This window comes from Symsagittifera roscoffensis, chromosome 3 (genome assembly GCF_963678635.1).
Source record: "Symsagittifera roscoffensis chromosome 3, txSymRosc1.1, whole genome shotgun sequence".
Taxonomy (NCBI): Eukaryota; Metazoa; Xenacoelomorpha; order Acoela; family Convolutidae; genus Symsagittifera; species Symsagittifera roscoffensis.
In genome coordinates this window covers 29,895,111-29,912,343 of record NC_087064.1, presented here as the reverse complement: position 1 = coordinate 29,912,343, position 17,233 = coordinate 29,895,111, and the positions used below count along the sequence as shown (strand labels likewise).

Below are 17,233 nucleotides of genomic sequence, written 5' to 3'. Positions count from 1 at the left end.
AAATATGAGTCGACTAAGCCAATACAAAACATCGAACAAAACAAAAAATGAGGTAACAAGAAATAGAACAAATCAAGTAACAATTTACAACCAACATAAAACACAAATATCATGAGGCCTCTAAACCGATATGATAAAAACCGAAACCTTTCAATCCAGATAAAGAAAAAAACTTAAAAAAATTGATATACTGAAATCGGAGTCGGCAAATTACAACCGTCATAAAAAATATATTTCAAACAAAACGTGCATTTAACAAGCAGATATGTTCAAAATTTAATTTTTCAGTTAACGGAAGTGCAGACTTGAGATGGCCACTAATTCTAGTAATCCTGGGAACAATGTATTTGATGGAAAAAACTTGGTACCCCTTTGCAACAGCCTTGCTTATCGAGCAGCTAAAAATTACTCGATAAGAAAAGACGAAGAATGATAAAAAACATCAAAAGCAGAAAAATCACAGAGTAGACTGAAGGAATCAAAAGAGCCTGCACATGGCTACACCTACGTGCTTCAAATGGATAGTTGAACGTGAAAATAACTAAAAACTTCCAAAAAATTACCAAAAAACAACCATAATTATTGCAACAGTAAATTTAATTTGGGCCCATGCATCGATGTACACTATTTCATTAATTGTAATTAGGTACAATAAGTTTTACAAATCTATCTATACGTTTTTTAATTGGCGTTTCACTTGACGCATGTTTACACTTTTTGTACACTTGTACACTTTATTTCTTATTTCGCATTCGTTTCAGTGTTTATTTGACATAGTGTAGAAGTGTACAAAAAAGTGTAAACATGTGTCAAGTGAAACGTCAGTTAAAAAACGTATAGATAGATTTGTACACAGAGGCGAAGTTGCACTCACTTCGCATACACAAAAAAAGACCGATAACGCAACTGGGATAACTTGAAAACTGAATGAGTTAAGCTTTGAGCCTACAAAATTTCTCAAGTGACGGACGCCAATTATGAGCCTACATAATTGCTAAGTGCCGCAAGCCAATTATGACGCATTAGCAGTACCAGTCATTTTGAAAAAAAAAATTACCAACTAACATGCCTCAATTTATAGAGCGGAACCATTTCAATTGGTATACGAAAATATAGTCGTATGTGTTAATATCTTTATCATTTGCTGTACTTAATAGCCGGTTATTGATCAAAGAGAACACTTTCAAAATGAACAAATTTTACCGCAACAATATTTGCGACTTAGGTTGGAAAAACAGATAGTTCATACTATAACACAAGCTTTGCTTGTGTAAAAACTAATTGTTAAGCTAAAACCTATAAGTCTTCATTTTGATTTGATAAATATAACGAGATAAGTATTATATAAGGCCGCCTAAGTCCTAACTCAGATGCCAATATATACTGAAATGTGAAACACGTCTAAAACGGTTTTTATATGATACCACACTCAATATTCAGCAACTATTCTCTGTGGTAACAGATTCAAGAGAAAAACAGAAAACAACCCAACCAAAAAGCTCGAAAGATGTAAGAAAATGCAAAAAGGACCTGGAAGGAAACAAGCTTTGAAACAATTGATTTGATAATATAACACCACGTGTTACAAAAAAAATCAATATACATAAACGAGATTCAAACCTCGGACCTCTATTGTAGGAGTATTGTATCTTGGCAACTGCGCCGAATAGCTTGACTATCACTAAAATTCAAACACGATTGAAAACAAGTATAGCCGGTTACTGTGCAAGTAGCACAGAATGTTCCTACCACAGTCTTAAACAATACAACTAAAAATCTTTTTCAAACTAATGTCGTTTTTTCAGCCTGGTGTGATAAAAAATGTGAACGAAAAACTCAAGCTAAGGTATATTCGACAGTCATAATAAAATAAGCAAATTGAAAACCAATTTTTGTAGAAAAATTACTAGAAAACAAAAAAAGTAAGATTAATAACTCGATTAATATTCAATATTAAGTTTTTACGGCTTAAATTAAAATATTGTAAGCTTTTGAGCAATCAAAATAACCTATTGTAAGCCTGCTGCTTGCTCGCTTTATTCAAACTTGTTTTTCTCGAAGGAGATTTTTTAAATTATTTTAATGCCGCTCGAATCACTAATCAAAAAGCTTTAGAGTATGATCTATCACTCAACCAATTCAGATGTTTAGTTGTGGTAGCTGATTTTGCTGGGAAAAAAGCTAAAATATCCGAATACAAAGTTCCTCCCTGTTTTTCAAAGAGTCGGACAAAAAACAGGCAGCAATGATTGTGTTTTAATAAAGCGAATCAAACACATTTTCGAATCCTAAGGAAACAGAGGCAAAGACCATAGACACAGATGCAAAGTTGCGCTTGGCAAACACTAGCGAGAACACGAAAAAAATCTGCTCTATCAAAAGAAAGAAGAAAAAGTAGAACTAAACCTCGAATTAGCAAAAATGCATCTACGTGTCGGGTTCGATCCAGCGACCAAGAGATTTTCAGCCTCGCATACTAACCACTTAGCCACGGACGCTTAACAATTCGCAAACAGTAGCCACAAACAAAGCAGAGAACAGATGCTGTGAAATTTCGAATGCTACAGCTCGTTATTACAGCAAAAGTGCCACCAAATGAGCGAGTTAGGTTTAAAAAAAAACAAAGTTTCATACTAACATACTTTAAATACATTATACTCGCAAGATCGCTGGTGTAAATATGATCAATAAACTGATACTGAAACTGGATAAAGATATCACAGGAAACAATCTTCGGTTGGAATAAATCAGAACTAATTATAACAAGCGTTTGCTTGTGTTTTTACTTACCACAAACGCGCAAGCAATTAAAAAAAAGTTCTGAAACAAAAGATTTTTCAAAACTTTGTTTTCTATCTTTAGTTTAACCGCGCAAACTCAGGAAGCACAAATATTCGTCGGAAGGATTCCAGTGGTATATCATAATTAAGCCCTTTTAGTCGCAATTCCAACATTATTCAAAATTTTCCGGTGTGAAGAGAAAAACGGTTATACGAAAAAAATCGTAAAATCGTATATTTTTTTATCTAAATTCGAGCGAATAATGCGAGCGAGCATGCTTATAATACAGAAATAAGGCATAAATACTTAATTTTCTTCCTGGATTATTAATTTTTGAAGCTTCTTTCAACGCCTTCAGGCAAAAAAAATCTTAAAAGGAAACATTTATGACAAAAAAAAATCAATAATCAAATTTTCAAAGTTACACAGCAACACAAATAACAAATTATTAAATTAATTTAAAATTTATTAGTTTCAGAGCTCAGCCATTTATTAATTTAGCAACAAAAAATTATTAGCACGTGAATTTTCAATTTGGAAACATGTCACTCAAAACTCAAAGCTAGTAAGATGGACTAGCACAGGCATTGCTAGCTTCACAATCACTGCTGTCTTCAGAACCTTCATCATCGTCGTCACTTTGGCTAGTTTCGACTTTAGTTGACTTTCTTTTTCGGTTAGAGCTTCTATTCTCCGAAACATTCTGGTTTGAATCATCTGAAACTGATGCATTACCAGCAGTGACTGACACTCGGTCGGCATCTTCAACTTCAGATTCCGCTTCCGACAAAACCAGTTGTCGAGTTCCTGCTCTATTTTGATTGTTCGAAGAGGTAAACGAATCCGCATCCGACGACGCATCCGAGTGATTGTTTCTTTCTCGTAAAACTTGCGATGACAGCATTTCGTTTCTTGAATTTGTGACATCATTACTGTCACTTGCGTTTCCATCATCGTCACTGAGTTCATTTTCATCAATTGACGTCACGCTTTCATTTGGTAAATCTCGCTGGGAAAAAATTTCCTCCCCATTCAAAGCTCTATTTCTCAGTGGTACCATTGAAAACTGATCTAGACAACCATGGTATGCGAAAACTGATTTTATATTATACAGCAAACTTTCCAAGTTTTTCCGCAACTTTGGTACATTTCGCATCAGAGACAAATCATTTGTTACTTTCGAATGCGTACAAACGATTTGCAAGTCTTGTGAACACTCTCGTATGTTTCTTAACATCGCTTTGACATCAGTAACATAAAGCTTGAATGTTATTTCCAACAACGGTATTGCCTTTTTGACGAACTGCTCCATTAGAGCAATTGAACCCCGAATAATTGGGTTAAAAATTAACCTTGATTTCATCAATTTTGCTACTTTGAGACATGTATAAAGGCATTTCACACATTTGAACCATTCTTGCATGCAAAAATTTCTCCAGTTTACCGATTGCGGGTCTTTTTTCAGACAATCCTTTTTATTTATGAGAGGGATTTTCTTCGAGAAATATATCAGCATGCTCCAGCCTGACCTGTAGAAAGCAGGAAAACTTTCAGTTGTAACAGCTGGAAAAGGAGCAACGGCACAAGTTGAAGCCAGACTACTTTCATTCAGGTCTGAAATCACTCCTTTTGCGATCATTTTTATAGTTCGTTCAATACATCGAAACGGGTTCTGACTTCCAAAGAAGTAGAAATTTGACAGCTGAGAGATCGCTGTGTTGTAGGAGGACGCTGAAATTTGTCCAATTTGTTCATTTTGCGAATCAGAGGCGTCTCCAAAACAATCGGTCCATTTTCGTTTTAAAAACAGACATGCAAGATCAGCCACAGGTTCAAACTGATCAACTGAAATCAAAGCTGTTCTTGAGTTGTTCATTGATACTGACTCATCCGCTATTTTGGCTATCAAATTACAAAGTAAACATAACTCGTAAGCTGTTGTGATATTTGTCACGGACTCATTTAGGTTAATGAAAAACTGTTTTACTGCATCTAATAAGTCCAGAAGGCTTGGTTTTACAAGTTCTGGCACATTCAAATGGCTATTTGAAATTCCTTCAAGGAAGCTTTCCAGTGTCAGTGGTATCTCTTCATTGCTTCTTGATGTTTTGACATGCTCTTTGAAAAGTTTCCAGTTCATGACTGAATAGATGATTCGAAATATGACAGAGAAAGATTGAGTGAGCTGCATGTTTTCAGCCGATGACATGTCATCACAGTCTAAACATTAATTCGATAAACTCACAAGTGGTACATTTGGGCATGAGAGGTATGAGTAATATTTTGAGGTCTAGGACGCGTATTAATCTAGTGAATTAGGCATAACCAACTATAGGCATAACCAACAGTTAATTTCAGAAATTGAATCATTAACAATTTTTTCTGTGATTTTTTTGCAATACTTTTTTAATCTTTGAATTTTTTTTCTTCAAATTAGGGTCGTTCTTTCGTGCGAGCTGTCATGAGAAAATTACGCAAACGCGCATAAATTTAGTGAATGAGGCATATTTGACTATAGCTGTCATCAGAAAACGAACCATAAACAAGTTCTTTTAAAAAATTTTGCACAATAGTTTTCAAGTCTTTTAATTTTTCTGCCAAGGAAGCTCTAAACGAAGCTCCTTCTAGTTAACTCTGTTTTTATTAGCCTAAATGATCAATTTTTATATATCGAACGTTACTCGATTGCTTTATTTGCTTGAACTTAGACTAAAACTCAAAATATCCACATCGCTTTTTTTCGACTTTGGGATAACTTTTTGGAAATTTTTCAATGTCGCTCAATTCACGGCTTAAAGGGCTTTAATATGATATTTCACTCAAAGCATTGCTATGGTTTTTTGCGTTACCTGCTTTTTTGAGGAGAAAAAAAAAAGAAAAAAGTAACAAGGACAGCCGGTTACTGTGCAAAAAGTACAGAATGTTTCGACCATAGTCTTAAAAATGTATATTCGGGTGTCTTAGAAAAAATATATTAATCGATCCATTCCAATGAGTATTTAAGGTACTTGATTTTGCATGGAAAAGAAAAAAAAATAAAATACACCCCAATACAAAGTTCCTCCCCATTTTTCAATGGACAAAACAAATACACCCGAAGACAAAGTTTCACACCCGGAACAAAAAAAAATCGTTTTAAAAACTTTAGAAAAAATGGGGACGACCATGTTTACGATAAGTCCCTGTTCTCCGATTGGGGATATGTTTATATACAATAAAGAAGAGCAAAGATTTTTGATGACTGAGGGGAGTCGCATTATTTTTTGAATCCTGATATAGCTGGAAAACCCTGTTGTGCCAAAACGCAAGCGCCGATTGTTATCGCGATCGACGTATCATTCACCTAATATTCCATTGTTATCCTGAATAACCGAACCCAGATGATCACTAATTGCTTGCACGACATCAAACAAAACTGAAAACAAATCACGAATCTCAGTTCCAATTTCAGCACTGCTCATTTGTACCAAATTGAAATATCCATTGATATTTAGACCCATCAACTTTTCCTTGTTCGTCGCAGATATTTCATTTCTTCCAAGCAGAGCAAACTTCATTTTAGAGTAGAACTCCTCTAACAAGACAAGTAGTATCCTTGGTGGCAACAAGCTATCTTGATCGACATAATCATCTGGTGTTAATTTGTTCACCTTTGGGTTGAGGAGCTGGAACACTCTCAAATCCAGTTCTCTCAAGTAGGCCGCATATGCTGATTTTGTGATTGTTTGTGCCTGTGGCGTGCCAGACAGAGACACAGCATTTAGTGAGAGCTGATCTAAAAAATAACATCTGTCATAGATAGTTTATAGGAACCAAATATGACATGATTAACCAAGCTTAACTTTTGATATAACCATTAACTCTTAGTTTTTGAAGCTAGTCCTAGAATATTGAATGTGGAACCTAATGAACAACAAAAGATATTGGAAAAAACAAGCACCTGATGAACAAGGAGCTGTCAGAATATTTACACCACTAGGGCCTTGTGTTCCAACCTCTGACCGCGACGCAAATGTCATCGCGTCATTTTCAAAATCACCTTCGTCATCTTCATCAGCATCATTGTTTACTAGTTTTCGCTTCCGGGTTTTCTTAATTGTTTTCACAGTTTTGGATTGTTTACTAGGAACAAGCGAAACCTGGTGAGGCAAACACACAGATTTCATATTTTGAGCGGTTGCTTTTTCTGGTAAGAAATACGGATTACATATCCCCGGTAATCTGAACGTTGATGCCAGTTTAAGCAATTCTAAGAAGCGAATTTGCGTGGCTTCTAGTAGTTTCAATCGCAACGAAACATTGAGGAAACTAGATTTATCTTCTAAAATTGATACATTTTTAGTCTTCATCGTCAAATTTAACATTTCTCGTATCGCATTAACCAAAAGTAAATTACAATCACAAAGAAAATTCAATTCCTTGGTTGATAAATTCATATTGTTGCAATCAGAATCAAACTTGTCATCTGGAAAGATGAAAGGAGCACCGATTAATTTCGAGAAAGATTTTGCGCTCTTCAGGCCTTCGGGACTCGAGTTCACAACCCACAAGCATTTGACAAAAGAAGGCAACGCCAAAGATAAGGCCTCTTTATTTCTCTGAGATTGAACTATACTGGGTAAATTAAAAGCGAATTGATACTTATCAATCAAGTTGAACCGAAAGTTACAAGCAATCGATTCAAAACTGTGATTCTCAAGATGGTTTTGAACGTTTTTTGTGATGAAAAATTTTGCAAATGACATTACCGATTGGATGATCCTCTCGACAAAAACTTTCAAACATTTATTCCGCATATACAAATCGAGCAATTCGTAAACTTCTTCAAAATACAGACACATCAACTTGTTTTTCGATGAGACACATTTCGTAACCGAGTCCAAAATTTCCAGTATTTCATTAGACATTTGTTCGTTGTAAATTTCATCATCGTGTACTGATATAATTTTACAAATTTGAGACATGGTTGCGAAAGAGGCGGTGACACCAATTTTTCCACTTCGTTCAGACTTCACATTTAGTTGTTTCTTGATCACCACGTATAATTCGTACTTGACAATCGAGTCTTTTGAAGATTTTTTGAGCTGCAGTGCCGTTAGAAGCGAAAAAAGTTTCCGGATTTGCTTCAAGTCTAAGTGCTCTATTTGATCGAACAGACCAGTGAAGAATTCAGAGTATTTCCGCAGAGATGAGATATGGGTACTGATCACGGAATCCAAGATGCTGAAACACTATTTCTCATCAGCAGTGCGGACAATTGAGTCCAATCAAAAAAATCCTTTTGAATAAAAAAATCTGTTTGGACAATTGAGTCCAAACAGAAAAATCCTTTTGAATAAAAAAAATCTGCGAGTAGATATCTAATGTAAACTGAATGATTACGGGTTTTCGAATTCTAAGGTGCGCCGTAGAAAGATACTAAGCTTGTATTTTCGCATCTTTTAAAGAGTTGAATGTATTGAAAAATTAAAAAACTTCAAACTCATTACCCAAAAATTGTGTTGGTAGCCTCGTGACTGGTACAAATATTAGTCACCAGTAGCACAATTATCTCTTGTCTCGTGAACACATCCGCACACGTGAACAATGCAGATGCATATGCTATCACGAATTCGTTCATGTTAGGGTCGTTTTGGGCTACCAGTGCGGCTAGTAAGTCCAGAAGGGATTGATGATATATTTTGCAGAGATCCTTGTATTTTGTCAACGTATCTCTCATCAATTCGCCTATAATTTCAATCATTTAAGTTTTTGAAAATTCACGTAACTTTCTCTGGGCAAACAGTTCGACTTGGCTTGATCTACATTTTTAGCTTCAGATTTTCCAGTTGGTTATTATTCAAAAGCAGATCACCAAAAAAATTCACTAAATACCAGGAGGCCTTAGACTAATTTATACATAGGCGAAGCTGTGCTTCGCAAACATTAGTGAGAACACGGCAAAAAATAGCTCTACAAAGTGCAATTGAAAAAAGTAGAAATAAGGCCATGAACACTAAATAATAGGCAAACACTGGTCACAAATAAAGCAGCTACATATGCTTATGAATTGCCAAAGCAATGCGGCAAAAGTGGCACCAAACACAAACAGACAGAAGCAAACAAACAAACTAAAGGCATTCACACTAACTCTGCAAGTAATAAATTGGAAAGCATAAAACCAAATAGTAAAAATTACGAATTTCAAAAAATTGCGCGATATATTGACTTAAATTTCTGAAATCGAGTTTTCATTGTTGTTTTGTTGTCACTTTTTTCGGTTCATTTGATGAATTAAAAATGCATCAACTGAGCCAACTTATTAATGTTCGAATGTCAAAGCACATGCTATCAAAAAGCTGTAAAAATGCCCCAAAATTTGCACCAATATTTGCGACTTAATTTAGAAAAAAAAGAATTGTCGTAGTATAACAACACAAACGCTCCCTAAAGTTTGCTAGTGTAATAAAAAGTTATACGTTATGTTTTGCAATTAAAATGAGTTTTACCACTAAGCTGTCCACTTTTGACATGCTGCTTGACAAATATATCCAGCTTCTTGGGACTGATTTCCAGTTCGCTCATGATCACGAGGACTATCACGTCCACCTCCATCAACTTGCATTTCTTATCTTCCAGGAGCTCGTACCACGTCTTGGCAAGCGCCTAAACTGAGATTCCATTTTGAATTTCAGTTTGGAAATATTTGTGCTACTAAAGCATCGAATATTTTTCAGAACGAACATTTAGCTTATTCAGTTTGGAGTAGCTTATTCAGTTTTCAGAACGAACATTTAGCTTATTCAGTTTGGAGTTTGGAGTAATATTTACACACAGACGCGCAGTGGAGCTTTCACCGCTTGCGATACAACAAACAAACAAAAAATTGGTAAAAAACTAGGTAAAGCAAAATTTTGAATGTCTTGATAAAAAAAGCTCGGAGGTACGTGTTTGATATTTTGACTTTGTTATAGCGATGGGGGGAGAAAAGCGCTATTTCAAAAATTGGACTTTGCCCAAAACCTTAGTTGTTTCTCTATTATAATTTTCCTAAGAACACATTTCTCTTACAAAAAATTAAAATCACCGCTTCTGCAAAAAAAATGTTCGCAACCATTTTTTCATTGAATTTTTCATCTCAGATAGGGTAGCTTTTAAGAAAATTCAAAAAGTTTCTGAAAAACGGTCTTAAGTTCAAAAAAGTGACTTACCGAAATCAATAACGTTTTTTTCTGCAAAAAAAACAAAGCGTGGCCGCTAAACTAGAAAAAAAATCCTAAAACCGGGTTTCGGTTTCTCGATTGAAGACTTTACCTGAGAATTGGCACGCTAGTTTTAGAGTATAAGTCAAGAAGTTTCTAAAAAACGGTCAAACTGTCAAAACTTTGACTTGTTGTAAGGCCATAACACTTGTCTACAAAACCTGGGAGTGACTGTTCATGCAGCTAGGCTTTAAACGATCTGTTATTTCGATCAAACCTATGGTATCAGATGCGGAAGGATAGTTATCGAGAAAAACCCGAAAAAAAGCTCAACAACAGAAAACTATCCTGTCAAATGTGGCAGGATAGTTCTCGAGAAAAACCCAAAAAAAGGTCAACAAAAGAACCAATATATAGTAATTTAGAGGAAGGAGTGCGTGCCAAAAAAACACAATTTTTTTTGTCAAAATTGTCCAAAAAGTGTCTATTGTCCTGTTTTCAAAAATTCGCCTTCAGCGCAAAAATTCGCCTGCAGCGCTAACATTTGAAGAAATATGCAGACAAGTAGGAAAGTGAAAAAAGACTAGAAGAGTCTACAGGCATACAAGGAGGTAGGCGGTATTTCTTTTGATACCCCTGTTTTTGAAAATTGGAACAAAAATTTGAGAAAAATAAAATTTTGCAAGTGAAAAAAAAAATTCCAAAGCGTCTCAAAAAAAACAAATAACATATACTTCCGTAATACCTTTTTTAAATCAAACCTGAACTCTAGGCAAACATGCCAAGCAAGACAATTGAATTTTAAATTAGCAACGGAACAAATCCGACCAACTTTGAGCAGGCACCAGCTGAGCAGGAAAAAATTGATTTTATAAAAAGTTCAAGTCTTCCCAGAATCATCAATGAACAACACTTTCACCTACCAAGATACTTGTTTACAGCACAAGAAAAACACGTTATGCAGACAAAACTTGAGCAGCTAAACGAAAGTCCGACAAATCAATTTTTAACGGAAAGAACTTCAATTGCAAAAAAAACAAGGTACGGGCCGGATTCGAACACCGGATCTTAAGGTGCAAAGAAGTCGGCGACACCTCTAGGCTAAGTACGAATGAATCTGCAAGTTGCTCAGGTTCAGTAATAAAGCAAAATAAAAATGTCTAAGAACTAATACATCAATTAAGAATATGTGAACTTGTAATCAGTAAGGAATCTCACCCTCTTTAGCAAAAGATGGGTTAGAGAGACCCAAAATTCCGTCAAATCATATGCCTACCTTGCTCTGAACCAGTTGCACATGAAGCACATTAATGAGACTCCTAACATGTGAGACTTTCTTCTGCTGACTGGAGTTTGACTGGTGAGACCCTTGAGTTCTCCTGGTCGAATCTTCACTAACCAGTAACCTAGACATGTCCAACGACACACGAAGACTTTGCAAAGCGTCACACACTTCCTGCGCATTGAAATCTTTATACTGATGTTCCAGAATGAACTTCACTAAAAGATAAATTAACAGATTATAATAATTAATGCATATCTAGTGGTGTCTTCATTATGCTTCGAATTCTCCATTGCACAAGCAATGAGTATTTGTTCCGACGACTCAGTCAGTTTTACAGCTTGTATTAAAATTTGTGTTTATATTTGAATTTAATTTATTACTTTACTTTGATCGGAACATTATGCGCTGGTTGCACAGCAGCCGGCTATCCTTATGTTAAATCATTTTTTAACAATAAACATGAGAGTCATACGCTTGAACGACCGTCCACGTGAAACTCAAATGCAGAGACCGAATGCTGAAAAACTTTCGGTCATCGGTCAATCTGAATCCCCGAAAATCGTTAAGCGTTCCTAATCGCTGAACGCTTAATGCAGAAAAAACGAACAGAATCTGAACTGTTAAAATTTCCATATTACAGTTACCTGGTGTTGGGGTATTTACCTATTTGGGTTCTAAACAGTTTCTGTATCCTATACAGTTTTGAATCGCTTAGTAGCAAGCTGGCATCAGCTCGAACATATCTGCAGACAAACTATTCATTTTTTATTTTACAACTTCCACCACAGGACAAACTATAAATAGCTGCAGCGGATTTCCTATGAAGCTATGCATCGGAGACAGTATAATTATAAAGAAAAGCTTAAAATTTTGAAGGAAAACAGTTTGGATTTCAAAAAAAAATACATTAGATTTAGTAACGATTAAATTAGCGACTCATAACGATTAAATATACACCGAGGCGGAGCTGCACTTCGCGAAACCTTGCAATTTGCCGGAGTGGAACCGCCGACCTGGAGATTCAGAGTGTAACTTCCTCCCATTCCGCCATATGCGCTTGAAATGGACAAACACTAGCCGAGAAAGAATTACATTGAACGAATGCATTTGAATTGCTAATGCTATCCAGTAAAAGTGGACAAAATGAACAAAGAGCAAGGAGAGCAAAATGTCTTCCTACCAAAAAAACTACCATTTTATGTAAGTGAGATTGACGAAAAATTTGACCCATAACATAACACAAAGCTCGCTATATAATAGCTATAAATTACAATAAGATGATGTCTATTTGATTAAAGATGCCACTTTCAGTATTTTGAGATGTACTTTGCATTATACACCTTTGACGCTTTGTTAACACTTAAAGTTTGCCTTTTGACCAATTCAATTGATTTTCAGCTAGGTAGATAGTAACTTCCTTACTCAAACTCTTTTACGATTATGAACCCGCAAGAAAAATTTCGTCATAGTAAAAATTTTCTTCATACCTTAATCTTTTTGATGCATCAACGCTTAACCCACTGCTGCTTGAATAACAAACGTTTCCAGCCATACTGGTAGGGTCAAAATTTTGATATCAAGCTAAACACCTGGCTTTCTCAAATCCTCCTTAAAGTTTCTAAAGTAGTTTTTACAAAAATTTTAAGTAGTTTTTACAAAACTTTCGAATTTTTTTTACACCAACACGCAATGTCAGAAACCAAAACAGATAAACTTTACGCTTACAAGATCCCAAATGGTTGGCTTGAATAACAAGGAATAGGGCAATCCTAAAAGCATTAGTGCTTTATCAATTCGCATAAGCTGGTGTTCGTAGAGCTTATTTTCTTTGCTGTCTTTATTTTTTCTCTTTTCGTGACCCTTTCATTTCATTCGCATTCTGTTAGTGGGGTAGTGATTCAGCGAAATCATCTATCGCAGCAGCATGAAACCTTGACGATAGAAAAAATGCTTTTCCAAAGGTAGGAAACAGGGCATCAAAACGAAGCTTAGCTTCATAAGACAATGACTAAAGTATTGAGCTTGCCCTAAACCTTGACTTCTTGATTATGCTGTTAAGTTTTCTTAACATGTGTGAGCGCTGTACTGTTAAACAAGTCGAAAATAGCAACTGAAAAAAGAAGACTAAAAATGAACAAAGAGACGAGGCTGCACTCCACAAACAAGCGACAAACAATTGGATTTAAAAAATAAAACAAGACTGCTCGTACCAGGGCGAAGCCCTGAAAGTTCCGACCGCCTTTTAATAATTATGGAGCAGTAATAACATTTAAGAAATTGAATGAAATAAAACAAAATGGAATTTTTTTTCTAAAATTTGAACTTTTTTTAATGAAAATCATCCCCCCACACGCCATATTAAGTACAAAAGGATAGATTTCGCTCCTTGTAACAAATCAATTATGGCAAATAAGCTTCTTTCAACCAATTTGGAACGATTTCTAAGACGGATTAACTCTCCGCTTACGCGTTCATAGCGCCAAATATATCGCGCGTTATTTGTCCCAAATTGGCAAAAATGGCAATCTTTAAACCCCCGTAACTTTACGAAAAATCATCACAGGTGAAATATATATTTTTTCAAATTTAAGCTCAGGACAACAATACCTTTCGAATGATATAATTAAATTCCGTCAAAAATGGCTAGTTAAAAAGTCGAAATTTGTCTGAAGAAAAAAAAACCCACCCCGAGCACAAATATTCCGTTACTTTCGTATCGAAAGTCGGAACAATAAGGACAGAAAATGCGGAAACGCCTTGAAAAATAAAACTTGCGCCATGAGCAGGAAAAACCATGAGCAACAACTATTTACTTTCGCCATGAGCAAAAACTATTTAGTGCCTGAAAATCTGGTGAGCATGAATGCAAAAATGAAATTTTGTGCTTATAACATAACTACGGGTGCCGGACATCAAGCCGCGGGACTTCAAGTCGAATCCTAAGCTTAAGGGACTTCAAGCCAAACATTTTGTCATAAAGTCACAAAATAAGATTTATTTGAAAACTGTTTTTGAAGAACTCAATTTCTTTACAACTTATTGGTTTTTTCATAATTTTTGAGCCTCTAATTGATGTTAACCACCTCTAATATGCATTTCAAAATCCGGCTGATCTAACTATCTGGTGCCACTCTCTTAAGCGGTGAATTGTTATGAAGAACGCTTATTGTGAACTAAACTTGCCTAAATTTTGAGGAAAAACGATTATTGAAAATTTAGCGTTTTGAAGTCCTTGTAAAAATTTAATTTCTGCTTGAAGTCCCGTCTGCTGTTGTCCTAGACCAGATAAGTACATATGTAGTATCGAATACAGAGCTTGTTTATCAACTTTTAAGAACTTATACTTCTACGGAGTGCAGTCCAAAAGTAAACAAACTTTATTTCATTCTAGTCAAAAAGTAGACAAATCCAATTAGTGACCAATCAAAATGGACGTAGAAAAGCAAACTTGCGCAAAAATAAATAAGGATAGCCGGATTCTGTACATGTTACACAGAATGTTCCGACCAGAGTGTCAAGAAAATACAATTTTTTAAACTAATTAGTGTCGTTTTTTTCTGTGAGGTGTGATAAAAAAAAGTCTGAACGAAAAAATAGAACATAGACAAATGCGACAGTCATAGTCAAATAGGCCAATTGGAAATAAGTTTTTGTAGAGAAAGAAAACGATTTTGTTTTGCAGCAACTTTACTTAGATCCTATAGCATAAAACTCTGAGGCTTCTAAAGGACAACTTAATAGAAAATCCTCCATGTTACTGGCTTGCGTTTTCACATTACCAGAACAAGTTTCAGAAACAGAGATTTTCGTTTCTAAGTTTTTTTTGTCAAAAATACCGAAAAAAAATTATCTAAGAATCGGGATATCACGAAAAGTGCTAGGTTCTGGAGGTTCATACTTTCCCAGAAAAATCCTAACCCCCAGGGGGACATCCATAGCATTTAGCCACTGGGATAAGATTTTTAAAATCTTAATAAACACAGAGGCGAGGTTGCACTTCGCATACACAATCAAAAATATGACCGATAACGCTACTGGGAAAAACTGAATGGGTAAAACTTTGAGTCTACAAAATTTCATGCAAAACGCACGCCAATTATGAGTCTACATAATTGCTAAGTGACGCAAGCCAATTATGACGCATTAGCAAAACCTGACAATTTGAAAAATCGGAAATTTCATTAAAGGTTCGAAATCTCTTATTTTGTTACGGGTCTCCCAAGGTTCGAACTCTCTTATTTTGTTCCAGGTCTCCTTCTCTACCTCTACGCTACAGATCCATGATACCTTGAAGCTGAAGTGCTATTTGTTATATAATAATGTGTTCATATCCTTAGCATTGGCTGTACTTAATAGCTGGTCATTGATCTTATGCACATACAGCAACAATTAAAGAACAGGTTCAAACTGAACACTAATATTTGCGACTTAGGTTGGAAAAAAAAGAGTTCATACTATCACACAAGCTTTGCTTGCGTAAAAAATGTTTGGTATAATTGTTTGATTTGCTCGGGCTCGTAATGAGACCTTTGTATATCATTTTGTTATAGACAAAATGATTCCTCGACGATCATTAAAGTAATTGAATTTATTTCAAAGCAACAGTCAATATAAATCAATCGAATTTCACAAAAAATAGATGAATTTTCTACCTAACTGAGGAACATGTGCAGCCTCGCATTCCATCAGCTTCTTGCACACATCAGTTCTCATCTGCAGCGAAGTCTCGATCGAAATTCCACTCAAACTGCTGACTACCTGAACAACTTCCGAATACAATCTCTCGTCATCTTGCGCCAATTCCAATAGCCGACTTGCAATGACGTCATGGTATGCTTTGTCAGTCGCCAGAACCGAAATACAATGCAACATCGCTCTTTTCAAATCTTGACTGAACCCATTGCAGATTTGAGATATGCGAACTGCAATCGGCTCATCGTTTACCATACTTGGATGTATTTGCGTAACCCACATGAAATGGTTTATTATCAACTGCGGGATCGAAAAAGTTTTGTTTTTGACTGCATTTTGAATATTTACAGATTGTGTGTTTGTGAACCGACTATACGCCAGTGAATCACGTGACGTAGCTGTCTGCGACAGCCTATGAAGTTGAACATGGTTTCGGTTCCAGTCTGGATACTTTTCAGCTAAAACAATAGAAATATCAATCTGTTTGTCATTGTGATTGAACAATCGCAAAACTAAAAATGAGAAAACTTTCATCATTTTTGAGCGGTTGACCTTTGTTATTAAAATGTTTGTTGCTACAGCTAATATTGGCGTCTCAGGCTCAATTCTACAGTTCCACGCAATATTTTATTTTATACTATTTTAGGGCTCGGTACATATTTTCCTTTAAACATTTACTCCAATTGACGATTCAACAAAATTGATAAAAACAAGAATTTGCTTTCCCAAAGACTTACCAAGTAGTTCTAATAACGTCACCATAGCTGGATACTGCAGATGTCTGCTTCCAAGCATCAACTGGACCACACTATCGTTGCTCGCATCATTTGACTCAACGGGACTCAACAGCAGAACCAATTTCTCTTCTTCATCTCTGCATATTCGTTTGAACTCATTCTCAACTACTTCGCTCAACTGGTCATTCAAAGTTAGTTTGTCTTCCAAGTTCTTCAAGAACAAATAGCAACTATCAACTAGTAAATTGGGCTCTGAGGATATCTCCAGCCCACATGACTCAAAAAGTTCGTCCATAGAAGAATCATCAACATCTGAAAAAAAACTGCTCACTCTCAGTTGCAGGTTCAAATTTATTGTGATCTACAACCAGTAGCGCGCCAAAAAGATAGGCAGCCACCGCAACTTCTCAATTCTGACAGCCAATTTTTTTTAACCGATTTCCAAACTTAACGACAATCAATTCTGGCCAACTATCCATATTTCTTTTTCACTCTCGGCTCTATTTTGACACTTACTTTCGGAGAGGGGGGGGGGGGGGGGGGTCGGTCGCGCGCTT

General features: G+C 35.7%; 1 protein-coding gene across 2 annotated transcripts; it reads right to left on the bottom strand.

The window, feature by feature from the left end:
* Window positions 1-3,151: 3,151 nt before the first annotated feature.
* On the bottom strand, window positions 3,152-16,984 carry LOC134841978 (Fanconi anemia group D2 protein-like). 2 transcript variants are annotated; one of them, XM_063858104.1, is made up of 8 exons: window positions 16,677-16,984; window positions 15,900-16,397; window positions 11,239-11,462; window positions 9,270-9,426; window positions 8,271-8,508; window positions 6,722-8,004; window positions 6,125-6,556; window positions 3,152-5,001 (listed from the first exon to the last, which is right to left on the bottom strand). In XM_063858104.1, exons 1-8 carry the CDS (start codon window positions 16,969-16,971, stop codon window positions 3,344-3,346), a joined length of 4,785 nt encoding a protein of 1,594 aa, XP_063714174.1. In that variant the 5' UTR covers window positions 16,972-16,984; the 3' UTR covers window positions 3,152-3,343. The 2 variants fall into 2 exon arrangements, with proteins under 2 accessions (XP_063714174.1, XP_063714175.1); XM_063858105.1 differs by having other exon boundaries at window positions 4,805-5,001; window positions 6,432-6,556.
* Between the last annotated feature and the right edge of the window lie 249 nt (window positions 16,985-17,233).

Excerpts from the sequence above, each read along its gene's own strand:
- LOC134841978 (XM_063858104.1), bottom strand. The coding sequence starts at position 16,971 with ATGGACGAACTTTTTGAGTCATGTGGGCTGGAGATATCCTCAGAGCCC. Across the intron at positions 16,398-16,676 it reads GACGTTATTAGAACTACTTG|CTGAAAAGTATCCAGACTGG; the intron begins GTAAGTCTTTGG and ends CTATTGTTTTAG. Across the intron at positions 11,463-15,899 it reads TGCACATGTTCCTCAGTTAG|TGAAGTTCATTCTGGAACAT; the intron begins GTAGAAAATTCA and ends TTTATCTTTTAG.